The 17,689-nt window shown below is 33.6% G+C and overlaps 2 protein-coding genes across 2 annotated transcripts; both read left to right on the forward strand.

Moving 5' to 3' along the window:
- The first annotated feature begins 4,350 nt into the window (after positions 1-4,350).
- On the forward strand, positions 4,351-5,543 carry LOC140039262 (uncharacterized). The gene is made up of 2 exons (XM_072084866.1): positions 4,351-4,595; positions 4,784-5,543. The coding sequence occupies exons 1-2, from the start codon at positions 4,351-4,353 to the stop codon at positions 5,541-5,543; spliced, it is 1,005 nt and encodes a 334-aa protein (XP_071940967.1).
- A 303-nt stretch (positions 5,544-5,846) lies between these two features.
- Positions 5,847-14,620, forward strand: LOC140039621 (synaptic vesicle glycoprotein 2C-like). The gene is made up of 11 exons (XM_072085240.1): positions 5,847-6,042; positions 6,845-7,164; positions 7,416-7,457; positions 7,615-7,776; positions 8,089-8,251; positions 8,344-8,623; positions 9,745-9,822; positions 10,686-10,879; positions 11,998-12,227; positions 12,983-13,142; positions 13,609-14,620. The coding sequence occupies exons 2-11, from the start codon at positions 6,945-6,947 to the stop codon at positions 13,790-13,792; spliced, it is 1,713 nt and encodes a 570-aa protein (XP_071941341.1). The 5' UTR covers positions 5,847-6,042; positions 6,845-6,944; the 3' UTR covers positions 13,793-14,620.
- Positions 14,621-17,689: the final 3,069 nt, after the last annotated feature.

Raw genomic sequence — 17,689 nt, forward strand, 5'->3', positions numbered from 1 at the left:
TTTTTCCTTCTATTAATAAGCTTTGTTTATTACTTTCCAACACAAATTTTACTTATAATTTAGGAAAATACGTCTACTTTGCTTTTGAAAGAAGAAACAATTATCTTAAGTTATAGTTAATTATTATTTGTTTGTATTAGGGCCAAAGGCCAATATACTTTGAACCAATAAATTCCCTGAAAAGGGAAAGAAGAAGAATACGATATTTGAAAATGAAAATCAGCTATGATAACATCGCTGTTACCTTGTTGTCTATAGCTTGTTTTTTTATATTTTATTTTATGTGTTTTCCTTAATTTCATAAATTTTAATTAACTAGATGGTACGCGAGCGAAGCGAGCGTACCATCTAGGTCGTGCCCACAGATGGTTCTCGAATACACAGTAATTTTTCAGCGTATCAAAACTGGCGATTTCAAATGTACGTACCGCAGGACTATAATACATTGTCGTTTACAGAAACGAATAAATAGACACGATGATTTTTGTAGTCAACTAAAATTAGCACCCTGGGAATTACTTCCGAAGGAGAAACTTAGGGTGTCACGAAACCTAAGACCACGAAAGCTAAGACCCCCTAAGACCTAAGATCACGAAAGCTAAGACCCAAGACCTAATATTACAAATATTTATCTTTCGCACCTGCCTTGTATTTTAACTCCCAACATTTATTCTGAATACCACACCTTAGAATTAGCACTTTATGAAAAAGAATCACATAAAAAGTAACAAATACATTTTCAAATTGATGATTTTACAGACGTTTTTCTCGCACACATACTGTTTGCGAATTTCGCATGGCCTACACTACAGTTAGGCCTACATCATGTTCAATGTTTTTGTTTCTATGGAACGTCAATAGAGCAAAAATTATATAGAGGGCTGAAAACTCTGTGGAGTCCATCTACAGTGTGGATGGAACAATGTGAAATTAAAATTGTAATAATAATAGTATAATCATGCTAGTACGAAGAAATAAATACTCGCAAATAAATTTTAATTTAAAAATCATGATAATAAGTTTTTTTGTTTCGTTTTCTTTCTGTTTTTATACTTTTACTATTATTGTTGCTCTTTTGGCGCTTCATAGAAACAAAAACATTGAGCATGAGGAGTTACAGTATACAGAGAAACACGTCTGTAAAAACATCAATTTAAAGAATTTGTTTATTTGTTTTTATGTGTTTCTCCTTCTGAAAGTACTTATATAAGTCCTAATTTTAAAGTGTGATATTCAGAATAAAGTCAGTTAACAAATTTGGAGTCAAAATACAAGAAAGGCAGGTGCGAAAGAAAAACATCCTCTGAACCAACACAATGGAGTAAATATATACCAACAAACAACCAGTCAAGTTTGTTTGTTGTAAAGGAAAATATACATTTACTCAACGGGCGAAAATAATGTGAGTTTATCTATGTTTGCGGTAGTATTTAATTATATTTATGGTAATAAATGAAATCTACTATGTTTAAAATTATGTATGGATAAACAAGTATTGTTTTTAAGCTGTAGTATATCTTAGAATTTACAATCTTAGGTCTTGGGTCTTAGCTTTCGTGATCTTAGGTCTTAGGGGGTCTTAGCTTTCGTGGTCTTAGGTTATCAAAATGAGTCCAAATTTTTTATTTGGACTCATTTAAAGAAACCCAATTTGTGTTTTGTATGTAATATTAGGTTTGAGGGATGGGAAAGCGGATAGGTACAAAGAGGAACAATTTTTAAATATATTCTTTATCCACTCAGTAACGAAATATTTTTAGTCGCGTGGACGCGACTCTATAGTTCACTATGTCGGTCGGTCGGTCGGTCGGTCTGGTATCACTATGCGTTTTATCGCTTTCTGACTTTATCTTGATATCAGTTTAATTTAGCTAAGTCAATTTTTCAGAGTATATTCCCTTATGGCCAGGAATCGATGTGGTTACGTTTTCACGGTGCGCAATAAAAAATTACGCGGTGTGCGCACGATTTAACGAAATCACGTTTGTAATCATATCTTCACAACCATGAATCACAATTAAATAAAATTTGGTACTCATACATTTCAGGGCATAAATCATCATTTGGCAATACAATTACGCTTAACATTTTCAAAATTTATTTTCGATGAAATAAGAGTACGTTTCAGGCAATTTTAAGCGTTTACAAAATTGCCATGAGTGCGCAGATTTTTGCCCGATTTCTGTTTTCTTGACTTACTTTTCAACTCAAAATTATGTTATACGAGCACGTCAAAAGTGACAGGCTACGCACGTGTAAATTAAAAAAATATAAATGTTTTTAAACATTTCAACATTTTTAAACATGTTCAGTAATTTTGGTCAGTTGGTAGGTTGGTCGGTCGGTCGGTAAACACTAATGAGCACGCGACTGCAGCCATCTATATGGCCTTGTTTTCATGTATAGGCCTATAAATACTATACCTCTAAATACAGTAAAACATTTGCGATTTAATAAATAATACTTTGTTAAAACTGTCACTGTCATAATCGATTGAAATATTAAAGTACATGTCACGATACACCACTACGACGTTTATATTTTTGGTAATTATTAATTAATACAAACGTTGAGAAGTATAAAGTATAAAATTTATTTGCCTATCCACAATCTCAGTAATAAAGTTTATTTGTATATATTTTTATATTAAATCTAACAGTACGAACATTCACAGTAAGAAAATTTCGATTCAAATGAGGACCAACAATAGTTAATAGGTATTTACAGTATTGTCAAAGTATTGAAAGTTTATTCTCAAAGGGCCCATATATTTACCTACCGTATGTGTTTAACCAAGGGCTCATAAATTTACCTACTTGTGTTAAACCAAACTCTGGCAGACTGAGAGATTGGGATGTTCCATTCATCGCAAATCAATACATTTGTATAAACGTATATTAAATCTATCAAAATAGTATTTTTTTACGAAAATCGGCCTGTCTTCAACATTATGATTCTGTACTCTAGCTGTTCAACCGGTTTTCAGCTATTAAAAACAATTATCGTAGGAGGAGATAGGAAAATGCGAAGCCTCCTCGCATTTTTGTGGCGGGTATTTTTCAAGATGGACATCCATTAGACCGTGTATACCACGATCTCTGTCTGAACGGTCTAGACTGTCTGTCTGTCTGTCTGAACTGTCTAGACTGTCTGTCTGTCTAGACTGTCTGTCTGTCTAGACTGTCTGTCTGTCTGAACTGTCTAGACTGTATGTCTGTCTAGACTGTCTTTCTGTCTGAACTGTCTAGACTGTCTGTCTGTCTAGACTGTCTGTCTGTCTGTCTGTCTAGACTGTCTTCCTGTCTAAACTGTCTGTCTGTCTGAACTGTCTAGACTGTCTGTCTGTCTAGACTGTCTGTCTGTCTGAACTGTCCAGACTGTCTGTCTAGACTGTCCTGTCTGTCTGTCTGAACTGTCTAGACTGTCTGTGTCTGTCTGAACTGTCTAGACTGTATGTCTGTCTAGACTGTCTGTCTGTCTAGACTGTCTGTCTGTCTGAACTGTCTAGACTGTCTGTCTGTCTAGAATGTCTGTCTGTCTGAACTGTCTAGACTGTCTGTCGGTCTAGATTGTCTGTCTGTCTGAACTGTCTTGACTGTCTGTCTGTCTGTCTAGACTGTCTGTCTGAACGGTCTAGACTGTCTGTCTGTCTAGACTGTCTGTCTGTCTGAACTGTCTAGACTGCCTATCTGTCTAGACTGTCTGTCTGTCTGAACTGTCTACACAGACAGACAGTCTAGACAGACAGACAGTCTAGACAGTTCAGACAGACAGACAGACTAGACAGACAGACAGTCTAGACAGTTCAGACAGACAGTCTAGACAGACAGACAGACAGTCAAGACAGACAGACAGTCTAGACCGACAGACAGGTCTAGACTGTCTGTCTGTCTGAACTGTCTAGACTGTCTGTCTGTCTGTTTGTTTGAACTGTCTAGACTGTCTGTCTGTTTGAACTGTCTGTCTGGCTGAACTGTCTAGACTGTCTGTCTGTCTGAACTGTCTAGACTGTCTGTCTGTCTGAACTGTCTAGCCTTTCTGGCCTGTCTGTCCAGCCTATCTGGCCTGTCTGTCTAGCCTGTCTGGGCTGTCTGTCTAGCCTGTCTGTCTAGTCTGTCTAGCCTGTCTGTTGGGGCTGTCTGTCTAGCCTGTCTGTCTAGTCTGTCTGTTTAGCCTGTCTGTCTAGCCTGTCTGCCTAAATCTCCTACAAATGTTCAAGTAGCTCCTGAAGATGGAGAACAAAAGAAATTCCATGTCCGTAATGCTAAGACACTAACGCTCAAAATAAAGGCTATCCCTGAATTTGAAAGAATACTTGATCCCAAGTTTTCTAGTTGGCCAAAACTTAAGATGGTCACATCAAGAGTTGTGTCCTTAAAGCAGTTACCAAAGAACCAATGGTTAAAGAAGTTAACTTTACAAATTTCTGAGTGGCCTTCACCCCATGCATTGAAGGAAGCTGAGTTGCTTTGGATCCGACAGGGACAAGCTGAGATAAATTTCAATGATCACAACATCATGAAGCTAGATCCAGTCTTCGATGAGAAAGAAGGAGTGTACCGTGTTGGTGGACGGATTAAGAATGCACCACAGTCGTATGACATAAGACACCCTTACCTACTACCGAGGGGAAGCCATATCATTTTACTGATTGTTCGGGATCGACACAGACACTCTTCGCATGGGGGCCACCTGAAAACCGCATCAGAGGTCAGAAAGAAGTTTTGGATTATTTGGGATACCAACATCTCAAAAACAGTTGTACGACAATTACTATTTGTAGGAGACACAAAGGGAAGCCAAAAAAGCAGAAGATGGCTGACCTACCAGACTTCCGAGTGAAACCATGCTCACCGCCATTTAGTTCCACACTCGTAGACTATCTGGGCCCAGTTAACGTAAAACTGAACAAAAATACCACCACAAAAGGATATTGTGCAGTTTTTACATGTGCCGTAACTAGAGCTGTATCCAAGATCTTACTACCCAAGCGTTCCTACAAGCATGGAACGATTTGCATCAGAGGAGCACCATCTTTGTTGGTGAGTGACAATGGCACATGTTTCAGAGGGGCTGACAATACAATAAATGAGTTGAATTTGAGACTAGACGAGACGAAGATACGAGAACAATGCCAACGTTATAATGTGCAGTGGAAATTTGGACCACCAGGTGGACCTCATCACCTAGGAGCTGTTGAGCGCATGGTTCAAGAGGTGAAGAAAGGCATGAGACAGTTGGTGAAAGCTGATAGACTAACATTTGTTGAATGGGAGACGGTGTTCTGTCAGATATCTGGTCTTATCAATAGTCGACCTTTGACGGCCAAGTCATCATCGCCCCTGGATCATCCGCCATTTACTCCTAATCATTTCCTGATTGGAAGAGGTGATTTACAGTGTCCGGAATTAGTACCGTATGAAGAATTCCATGGAAATTTGAGAAAACGGAGAGAAATTTGTAACTCTATGATGAATGGTTTCTGGCACCGATGGATGGAGTGCATCCATAAGCTCTCACCAAGACTTAAATGGCAGAAATAAATGGAGAATTAAATGGAAGGCAACATAGTGCTTGTTATTGGTGAGAACAAGAAACGTTGTAGTTAGAAAATGGCAGAAGTCAGTAAAGTTTATCCAGGGAAAGATGACCTTGTTAGGATTGTTGACATAAGATTTGCAGATGGTACCAATGCTAAGAAACCGGTTACTATAAGTTGATCATGCTAATGAAGAGCACCGAACGTTTAGACATGTAGTGATATGTGGATCAGATGAAGTTCTTTGACCACTGTGATTGATAATTTAAAGTGTAATTGACATTTATGAACTTTTCATTGTTACATTTAAAGTTGTAGACTTACTTATTGTTACTAGTTGTGACCATCCGTCACTTTTTTAGGGGGCTGTGATGTCATGACGTCATTTGTTTTCAATTTGTGAGTAGCGTGCCAGTGCGCGTACAATACGCAGGTTGAATTTGGTATCGTGTGAGATATTCATGCAGTTTAATCATCTTTATTTGTTATTTGGAACCCTTTGGGTGAGTTTTAATTATAATCGTTTATTAATATGTTTAGCCAGGAGTCTGCGGGGGCAGTCTTTGAGTTGTTTACACCTTTAAAAATTATATATTTTATTGTTGTTAAAGTTCATATATCTAGACCTCGCTTGACGTACGTTATCATTTCGTAGTCGAGTCGGCGTACGAGTGTCTACGTCTTTCTAGAGGGGATAGTCGTAGTACTATTCTTTATTATCATATGTTTCGAAGTATTTGTTGACTACAGAACTATATACTTAGTGTATTTTGTTTGTTCTTATAGACAACCCAACACAGTTGTTGAATAATAAAACTAATAAAGACAACATATTGCAACAACGTGTTCACCTCTTTATTTCTCACCGATTCCACAACATAATTTTTAATTCATGCAAACATTCCTAAAAGATATGTTTATTTCTTTTCTACAGTATCCATTGTAACTTAATTTAATAGTTTAACAATATTCATTGCAATTTTAACCAAAAACCATTGTCTGAGAGACAATATAAGTATTCTTTTCAATTACAGTGAATAATTATTATATAACTTTAAAATGGCATATTAAAAAAAATTGTAAAAAAATTTTTTTAGGGGACAATACTGTATCTTTAAATGAAGTTTGTTGTGATGACACGCTTGAGTTGTTACAAAGTGACCTCATCTCATTGACCTTATTCGCACGTTTCATATCATACAAGATAGTAAACACACCCGGAGATTCTGTATTGTTTGCTATACGGTATTTTTTTATTGCCTTGTCATTGTGTTTACAGTATTCAAATCGTTTATCATTATATAGCGGATGCCTGCGATTAGGTTTAATATTCCTCTATGCAAACATTAAATAATATCATCGGTAATGACCACAGTGTGTAAAGTGTACTTCGTATCGTAGGCCTATGCACCACACTGGTGGTGACCAGCTCGCTTCGGCTACAGCTGCAACAAATCGTTCTCCCGCCCGAAACAATTTGAAGAACGGAAGGACAGAAGCAGTTGAAATGGAAGATGTCAATAGTACAGTACAATATGGAATTGAAGGAGACTCGATGTTATCAACTGAGGAAGACACTCCGTTGTTAAATGCTGAGGATGAAGATGATGAAAGAGAAGCCAAAGGTAATTACACTACAGTCGACCTACTGTACTTCTAGGCCTACATACAGACTGACCTCAATGTTATAAATCAATATTCCTGCTTAGTTAGTATACTATCTGAACATCACACAAATAAAAAAAGTGCAGCAATTCGATATTCAACCTGCACATCAAAACTCATACAATTTATAAACACTGCTGCGGCTGTATGTGACCATTTTTATATTTTTTTAAAATATCATTTAAATTTTAACTACTAAATATTTTTTTAGATGGTTCTGGACTATCTTACGATGAATCAATTGAAATTGTTGGTAGGTTTGTTTCTTAAATTATCATTTCTTCTAATTATCATTCTTAACCTTTACAATAGTTTAATTTAAATAATGAATTGTTAAGTAGAGGAATCAACCAAGTCATAATTAGTTAAGATTAAAATTCATTCTTATTTATATATACTGTAAATTTTAGGCTTTGGAAAGTTTCATATTCTGCTATTAGCAGTATGTGGTTGGGCAAACGCCAGCGATGCCGTTGAAACCTTAAGCATATCATTTATCTTACCATCTGCAAAATGTGAGATGGACCTTAGCAGTTTCCAGCTTGGCGTACTCAGTGCAGCTATATTTCTGGGTAATATTTTAATGTTACTACCATCATACATATATTGAAGCTGAATGTACTTTGGTATGTTCTTGAACTCTGTCTACACTATCAAACTTTATGTGAACAAAATGTGATGTGCCCATATATGGATCATATCAGTCCTATTTGGGAATATCACTACCATATTTGGACACTTCACAAATTAGTTTGATAGTGTAGATAGAGCTTTGGGTTAATCATTAAAACAAAATCACTTGAATGCATACACAAGTTTAGATACTAGTTCAGTTCTAATTTTGAAATTGTATTTTGAATTCTCGTAATTTGTTCTTTCCTCAGGAATGATGGTTGGTGGTTATGTTTGGGGTGCTCTGAGTGACATTCGAGGTCGTCGTTCGGTTCTGCTGTGGTCGTTGTCATGCAATGCCCTCTTTGGTCTGTTGTCGAGTATTGCACAGAGTTACTGGCTTTTTGTTCTTATGCGTTTTTTAAGTGGCGTTGGGTAAGGTATTTGTTTATATAACTTTACAGAAATGTAAATTTTCAAACCCCATATCTTATAATAAAGTAAGCATGTGTTTCTTTGTATTTTAGTGTTGGTGGAGCCACTCCAGTGATCTTCAGTTATTTTGGTGAATTTCAGCCTAAAAAGTGGCGAGGTGCAATGATAAGCTTACTGTCTATGTTTTGGATGTGTGGTAACATAATCGCAGCAGGAATCGCTTGGATAATTATTCCAAAAAGTATAAATAACTCAAGTAAAGGTTTTTCCTACACTAGCTGGCGTGTGTTTATTTCCTGTTGTGTTGTACCTGCTTTTACGTCAGTTTTAACATTCATTTTTATGCCTGAGAGCCCCAAGTTTTTACTTGAGGTAAGTGTATTTTATAACACACCTAACTAGATTGCATTGGTCGATTGTGTGTCACATGACATGAAATAAATGTCATGTAGACACTCAAGCGTCCCTTATCGTATCATCATTTTTTGTTACACAGTGAGTGAGTTAGATTTGTTACACAGTGAGTGAGTTAGATTTGTTACACAGTGAGTGAGTTAGATTTGTTACACAGTGAGTGAGTTAGATTTGTTACACAGTGAGTGAGTTAGATTTGTTACACAGTGAGTGAGTTAGATTTGTTACACAGTGAGTGAGTTAGATTTGTTACACAGTGAGTGAGTTAGATTTGTTACACAGTGAGTGAGTTAGATTTGTTACACAGTGAGTGAGTTAGATTTGTTACACAGTGAGTGAGTTAGATTTGTTACACAGTGAGTGAGTTAGATTTGTTACACAGTGAGTGAGTTAGATTTGTTACACAGTGAGTGAGTTAGATTTGTTACACAGTGAGTGAGTTAGATTTGTTACACAGTGAGTGAGTTAGATTTGTTACACAGTGAGTGAGTTAGATTTGTTACACAGTGAGTGAGTTAGATTTGTTACACAGTGAGTGAGTTAGATTTGTTACACAGTGAGTGAGTTAGATTTGTTACACAGTGAGTGAGTTAGATTTGTTACACAGTGAGTGAGTTAGATTTGTTACACAGTGAGTGAGTTAGATTTGTTACACAGTGAGTGAGTTAGATTTGTTACACAGTGAGTGAGTTAGATTTGTTCGTGGATAAAAAAAGACAACTTTGAGCCCTGTTTTTATTTGGTCTGCAACTAGTCAAAGACATTTTATTTTATTATCCATTTACACTGTTTGTATGTATACCAATACAGTTGAATGGTTCTTTAATGTATTTTCTACAATAGCGATGCCTCATATTTGTCTTATATTATCATTGTAAAAAGCAGACCCAAATTCAATATATTTATAAATATATTTAATTTAGGTCTGCACTTTAAAATGTGTTGTGGTGACTTGCAATTTTTGTTTTATTGGTTGAATATATTTTCTTTAGTACTTGGTCCAATAAGATTTATTTTTATAGTTTATATAAATATTTAGGTAATCAGTAACAAGAAACAATTATGAATATTTCTTGCAGAATGGTCAGGAAGATAAAGCACTAAAAGCATTTAAAACAATGTGGTTACTAAATAAAGGAACAAGAAAAGGATTTAAGGTTTGTTTAAAGAAATATAGTTTAGTTTCTATTCTATTCTAGAATTGTAGAAGATGACCTTGCTACATTAACGTCAAATAATCCAAGGTCAATTTTTATGAAAGTCCTGATTCTTTCTATATTATTGCTGTGTAACTAAAGACGAATTTGTACCTTTTATTACTACTATTGTAATATAGTACCATACTTTTTACTTTTATTAAGAAGATTATATTTGGCCAAACATTGACATGTTGGTACACAGTTTTATGCAGAACACATTGTGAAATAAAGTGCCAACCTATTTATATAGCTAAAATAGGTTACATTGTCTTAAATTAATTGTAAACTTGTTGTTCTTGTTCAATTTTAATTCCAATATTGTAATGTAACAGATACAGTAAATTATTTAAATATGGAATAAGGACCTCAAGACTAAGAGGTCAATTTGCTTTTTGAAAATAATGTTTGGTATTTGGCAATTATAAATTACTACACTTTAAAGATGTATTGTCCCCCAAAAACATGAAAAATGAAGATTAATTAAATCAAACTTTGAATAGGTTATTTTGTAGTTTTAATAAAATTAATCACTTCCATAGAAAAAAAATTGGAAAAAATAGTGTTTTCACTTACAAAATGACAAACAAACGGTTAAATTCAACCAAAAACCCATGGGCTGGCCGCCAATTTGACTATTTTTTGCTTTAAATTACAGTTTTTCAGATAAAAAATTTTTTTTTTTAATCCAATTTTTGGTCAAAGTGGATAACTATTATGGGACATTAAAATGGCATATTCAACACAAATTGTTTTAAGAATTATTTTTTCAGGGGACAATACATCTTTAATCAATTACCTAAATAACTAATATTTTTTTATAGATTTTTTCCTTACGTAGTGTTGCAAGTGAAGATCAAATACAACAGAGAGTCTCACTATCAAGTAATTTAGGATGGATAGCATACTATAAGGACAATTTAATAGGAATGTTAAGGTCTACTGCAGAATTATTTGACAAGAAACTTTGTAAAATCACTATATTGCAGCTTATCATTATATCTACTTTATCATTTGGGTAAGTGGTTCTGTATTTTAAGATAAAGTAAAAGGGGTTATATAATTAAACTAGAGAGTTAACTCCTATGTTATGTATTGAATGTGTCATTGTGAGAATTTGTTAAGCAACTCTTGCCATATGTAAAATTGAAGACTTATTTACCAAGGAATTATTCATTTTTTTACCATTACCAATGATAATATAATTAATATATTGTATTCGTGCGGTTATGTACTGAATAATGATTTTGAACAGATGGCAGCCATTTTGAGCAGCCCCTGTCCTGTTTTGTACACTTTGTATTGCCAAGTTGACTATCAAGAAGTTTGTTATACATTATAAAAAGAACTGAAGAATTGATAAAAAATACCACAAATTGTTAAGGCATCCATAAACTATTATAACAATAAAACTTTAAAAAATTCCTTTATCCTTTATTCAAAATGATATAATATGCCTTGACAATGAGAACAAAAAATGTGTTCCTACAGCTATATTTAAATAATGTACATGATCGGTTTTGAAATAAATCATTTTAAATTCATTAAATCATTCAAATTTTTACTCATAAAAAATTATCCTAAGGCCCTATTTAATAACAGCCTGGTGAACATACTTACATAACTGTATATTAAACATGAAGACAAACATGCATTGTCAATAGGAAATATCACTGTGTATACTAATATATAGGAACAGCAGAGATGTGAATGATTGATATAGTTAGTTGGTTGTTTACTCATAAAACGAATTTTTATATAAGACAATGTCTTGCAAACTATTCTAGAAAACTGGTTTACCAATTTCCAATCAATTAACTTACTGAAAATATGCAGAAACACCAAGTTTATGATTTTACAACATACACCTTAATTGGTTTGTGTATTTCATGATGATTATTAAATAATAATTAAATTAAGTTGAAAAAATGGAACAATTTGTTGAGTTTACTGTAAATAAATTATATTAAAATTTAGTGGATGAAAATATGATTGTAAATTTAACGCAATGCAAATACTGTATATAAAGTTAAAAAGTATTTTATATTTCCAGGGAAGAGTAATTTCAGTCTTCCCTGTACTTTATATTGTAAAATTGTACAGCATAGATATAAATTTCACCCCTTGTTTTTACAGTTATTATGGATTGTACATCTGGTTTCCAGTGCTATTCCAACAAGTAGAAATAACAGGTTCAGCGTGTCGTGTCAGTAATTCTAGCGATACTAATGATACTTGTATCAATGGTGTTGTTGAGTATAACCCACAAGTATATAAAGATTCATTCTATACTGCTGCGTCAAATCTACCTGGTAACATAATAGCTACGTGTTTAATTGATGTTGTTGGTAGAAGATCACTCGTTAGTAAGTTTAGTTTTACCATTTGTTTTAGAATTTTTTTGGTTAAAGCTGCATTCACACTGATCCTGCATTCTGGTCCGTTGGCTGGATAAAAAAAATCATGGAAAATGGGATTAGTTTTTAAGAATAGGACTATTCACACTCATTTCATACAAACATAACATATCCCCCAATCGGCTAATTGTAAGTTTTACTCATTATTTTAAAGTATCTTAGGGTGCGTTTACACATACAGTATCAAACACGCATACGAGAAATATGTTTTTAATTCGGAAACAGGCTACTTGGCTGAATTTTAAAATGTTGTGGATTCCCGGTTGATGTGTTGGAAGTGTCCCCAGGGTATTGTTTTGACCTCTCATTAAATAAACATATGTGCTGTGAACATTTTGACCAAAAATGTATATAGCTGCAAAGTTTTTGGAGGGTTGACCTCGGCCCTACAACACCCTAAAAATGAAAGACATCTTCAAATTTAAGGTGTTGTATAAACACAGCCTTAGATAAACACGTTGTTTGTATAAAGGTAAGGGTAATGAGCTGTTTACTTAAGCCTAGGCATTATGTGGTAGGGTGGCCAGTTCCTTTCCACGCCGCCTTATCCTCCCTAGTATTTTCAACCAGGTACTCATTTACAGCTGAGTGGACTGGAAGTTGTCGAGAATTGAACCCAGGTCTCCCTGTATGACAGTCAAGTGTCCTAACTACTCGACCACCCATTTCCATGTTTGTATAAAAGCTATATTATTATGTTTTAGGTAGCAGCCTGATATTGTCAGGTATTTCAGTATTCTTTATCTGGTTGGTAAGAAACAGAACACAAGTGCTTATCATGTCGTGCATATTTGGTGGTATTAGTACAATTGCTTGGAATTCATTTAACGTCTTACAAGTGGAGCTTTATCCCACTCATCTCAGGTAAAAGTTTATTTATTTTTTATATCTATTTTTCTTGTATGTAGACCATGTATATAATATATGTTTTAATGCACTAAAGGAACAACTTAGTTTAAATTTGGAATGTTAACGGCCAATTTACACAGACGAGCCGTAACGATAATAAACATGTAAAATCTATGGTATTCCTTATGGCCATTTACACAAAACTCGGAGTGAACGAGCGGTTGCCGTTGGAGATAGATACAGACTCTACGTTGAACAAGCTACCCGATTTTCCACTTACCATTACCGCTTGTACGATCTTAAAGTATACTGCTTTTGTGATCTAGCGGTAAGATGTGGTTAAAATGAGCTCCATGTTTGTACCGTGTTCTCATGAATTTATTACATCTACAGTAGTAGGATACAGGCAAAGTGTAGACCTATCTTTCAACATAGTAAATGACAAATTATTTATTTTATTCAATTTTTGTTTGTATTTTAGATCCACTGCTATCGGTGCGATAGCCTTAGCTAATCGACTCGGTGCAATTTGTAGTACATTGGTTTTTGGTGCACTTATTAACGTTTACTGTGCAGTGCCTATTTTTATGGTTGCAATTTTAATGGTATTTGGTGGTCTACTTGTTTGGGCATTACCAAATACAACACGCATATCTTTAGAGTGATCACATTTTGATAGACTTGCCCCAAAGTTTTACGTTTTAGTATTCCTTTACTTGGAAGTATTTTGATATTTGTTTATAACTAAAGTTCAGATAAATTATAGGTATGCAGTATATATAGTTTTTTATATATCTTATTTTATAAAATTTATAGAAGAAATCACAAACATGCTGTTAATAATCTACTACTGTACAATAAATATGATAAACAATAAATTTGATTTAATATATTTGTTAAAAAATATAAATATAAGAAAGATAGATTTAATATTTTTTCATACATCCATTTTTTTTATTTACCTATTTAATTGCATTTTTAGATATTAATTGTTGATTTAGTGTTTTGATACTTAAAATTGGTATTATAATGACTACTTTTGGTATATTGTTTACATTCACAAGTGTATCGCCGCCATTGATATGTCCTTTAAAATCGTTGTTTAAAAAAAGGCCGTTGAAAATTTACCCAACTCATATCTGTTGACAAAGTTAAAGACATTTAAAAAAAATTAAGAATAAAATATTAATATATAAAAAACTTGTAGTTGTAATATGTATATATTTGTAATTTTGTTGACATTTAAGAAAAACATTGTGTTTATACAATTTGTGAATATATTGTGGATTTAAGGACATTTTTATTTTAAAAAAAAATCTTATTTATAATTATACATTTATAAATTACTCTTAGTCAATACATAATTTCTTCTTCCAGTTTTAATAACGTTTTGAATTACATTAAAAAAAAAAAATTAGTAACTGTTATTAGTAACTTATTGTTTTTTACGTCACATTTATGAATCTAATTTGTTGAAATTGATACTGTTAAACTTCAAATAGACTATTTAATGATGAGAAAGATTTACGGGAAGCATCTCAAGGCAAAAAATAAATTGAGAATGAAATATTATATGTAATGTTGTTAATCTGGGGATGATCCATGTAAGCAAATAATCTAGTTGACGTCATGATTACGTCAGTACCTACATGTAATCATTAATGAAGGTGGTTACGTTAAAAAAATCACTTTGTATTCAATGATATAATATAGTGGAAATCAAGATGACGAATTAGATTACGTCCGGAGAAAACTTCGAGCCACGTTTCGATCATCACACACGTACATTTTGTACGGAATTTTCACAATTTGTTTTACAGGCTTAGTGTGAACGTGTGTTTAATAGAAATTATCCTGTATATTAAATTTTCTGTAAATCCAAACCAAAATCGGTATGGAGAAATTACTGTTTCTTAAAATTGTTATACCAATTCTGAGATTTAAAATGGGACAAGTCTGCTTTAAAAGAGATTGCCGGTTTTTTTTTAGAAAAGCAGGAGAAACAATTTTCCAAATTTAAAACATCGTTTTAAAGACCACGTGATTATTGGCTTTATTTGAGAGATTCGTATATAAAACAGTTCCTATATAATATAGTATTTTTTTCTCTGTATTATTTACTTTTTACACAGTAAATTTAATAATTGAACGGGATTCTGCTTAAATCTCAAAACTGATAATATTTTTTAAAAACAAAAACAAGTAAATTGTCAGTCAGTCTATTAACAATATCAACGGTATTTTGTAATACTTTACAATTACTTGGTAATTTGTGCTACATCACCATTTTTGTAATCTTTTAATTTTAATAATCTCGCAGTATTGTAAGCCTATCAAACGTATTTTTGTATTTTACTTTCCTGATCATATCTTTCGGTATGGCAACGATAAGTTGTGGCTTATTGAATACAGCAAACCTTAAAAAGAAGTTGTATGAGTCATCAGTACACTACTTCTCTCTGTGGATGTCGGGCTATTCTACAAACGGAAGTGACAATATCTGAACTCAGATTGTCATTCTTCACTGGAAATGTTCAGCGATTTTCTACGTGTGTATTCGATCATCCCAAGTCCTTATGTGCTGGGAACGACTCCAGTGGATGTAATCGGACGTGTTGACGGCACGTCGACGGAAGAACAAATGTAGGCAATTGATATAATATTCTAGGCTGCTAATGGAAGGATGTATATGGATGACATTACAACTGTAGTAATACTTACCGTCAATTCTTTAATCTTGGGTCACACGCAGTTACCCACAGATAACGTGATTGTTCATGAACACATGGTTATGTATAACTCTTTTTGAGAATCTTACAATGGGTATTCCATCTATATTTATATTCGTATTCCTTGGATTTTATTTAAAGTTTTCAGTGGCCCAAATTCCTGATTCGACAGGGACGCTACCAAATGCAAGTCCCGATATACGAAATGATTGTCGGTATCCCGTTATAAAACAACCAGTCGTACCTGGAAAACAGTAAGTATTGAAACACACACTATATTTTATACAACTATGTATGTAAGACAGTAGAGATGAAAATGTTATTGTGCTTAACTTGAGGTAAAATAATTTATCGATATGTTATTATTTTTATGTTATCTATTACTGTTTCGTTAAAAAAAATGTATGGTATAAGCTTGACTGTGATTCAATCCTCGGTAGGCTCCTATGCCAAGTGGTCTTTTCTATTTAAAAAAAAGACCATTTCTCCTGCTGGCGTCGAAACGTTGGTCGAATTACGAAATACGAAATATAGTGTTTAAAGCTTGACATTTCTATTTTGTTCGCTCATTTCAGCCGATTCGACAACCCTATCATTCCATGATACACTGACAAAATGTGTTGAATAGTTTAACTTAATGCATTATAAACATAGGCCTACCAAGGAACAGTGAGAGTGAGAGTGTAATTTCACTCTTTCCTGGACCTACATAGAACAAACATAGTATTCCGAGTTCGAGTCTCTTTTGTTTTTTTCTCCACTTTGGCAGGTTATTTTATCGTTTTATATTTGGCGATTTTTCCTGGAAAGGTACCACTTATGATCAATGGTTGTAATTGTGATTATGTCTAATAACTTTGACTTACTGGCTTTCGTTGATGACTAAATGTAAAAAAAAAACATGATATAAAACAGTGGTTTGTGCGGAATCAGTTATTTCCATGGACTTCTTCTGACTAATATTTGGTGTGCCAATTATCTCATGTCTGTCTTTACTGACAATAATTAATAAAGTTGACTAGGTTATGATTTAGCATTGACAGTCAGTAGACCTATACTAACATTATTGAAAGTGTATAATAACTTTGATTGAATCACAATACAAAGTTAACCATTAAAAGACTCATCAATTGAAACAGTTAATATGGAATGATGCATTGTCCGTTTGTTTAATTTAGGAAAAAATGTTCTTAGAAATCTATCGTATTTATATAAATCGTGCTATTTTTGTTCTAATCGTTAGTACGTTGACTATAAACAGCAGTGTATATGGCGCTGAACAAACTTACCCTAACCATTTACAGTAATGGGTTATATTTTTGTACAAATTTGATAATAACAATTAATTTTAGCTGTATTATTTGTTTTAAATTACCACAATTAGATGCAATCTTGACTTGTACACAAATGATACAACATTCATTATGAATGTAGCCATAAATGGGTTAGTATTCCGTTTGTAATATTACTGCTGAAATTAATAACGGTGACCTTTACTTCGAAGTCCTATTTTTTTCACTACTAACTGGGACTACAGTTTTTGGCCTACTACTAAATATGTCGCTTAATGAAAGACCTTCCGTTTAGTCCTAAATGTTAACATGAAGGTAACTTTTTTACATGGTAGGCCCACACGCATCATTGTGTAATCGAATGATCTATAAAATGGAAATAACATCCCCAAAAGTGTTTTATCCATGGAACGCCATCATGATAATATGGCAAGCAATTTTTTTTATAAACAAAAAATGAGTCACTGATAGTTTGCTTTAATTCATCTCATATTTACGAACATTTTCGAATTCAGGTTGTCACTTTCTCTCCAAGGATTGC

The sequence above is a fragment of the Antedon mediterranea genome, chromosome 2 (assembly GCF_964355755.1).
Source record: "Antedon mediterranea chromosome 2, ecAntMedi1.1, whole genome shotgun sequence".
In the NCBI taxonomy this organism is placed as follows: Eukaryota; Metazoa; Echinodermata; class Crinoidea; order Comatulida; family Antedonidae; genus Antedon; species Antedon mediterranea.

What these genes read in the sequence shown, in the direction of transcription:
- LOC140039621 (XM_072085240.1), top strand. Translation starts at nt 6,945, where the DNA reads ATGCACCACACTGGTGGTGACCAGCTCGCTTCGGCTACAGCTGCAACA. An exon ending in GAACAAGAAAAGGATTTAAG is followed by an intron (nt 9,823 to 10,685) that starts GTTTGTTTAAAG and finishes ATTTTTTTATAG; the next exon opens with ATTTTTTCCTTACGTAGTGT. An exon ending in ATATCTACTTTATCATTTGG is followed by an intron (nt 10,880 to 11,997) that starts GTAAGTGGTTCT and finishes TTGTTTTTACAG; the next exon opens with TTATTATGGATTGTACATCT.
- LOC140039262 (XM_072084866.1), top strand. Translation starts at nt 4,351, where the DNA reads ATGGTCACATCAAGAGTTGTGTCCTTAAAGCAGTTACCAAAGAACCAA. An exon ending in ATTAAGAATGCACCACAGTC is followed by an intron (nt 4,596 to 4,783) that starts GTATGACATAAG and finishes TACTATTTGTAG; the next exon opens with GAGACACAAAGGGAAGCCAA.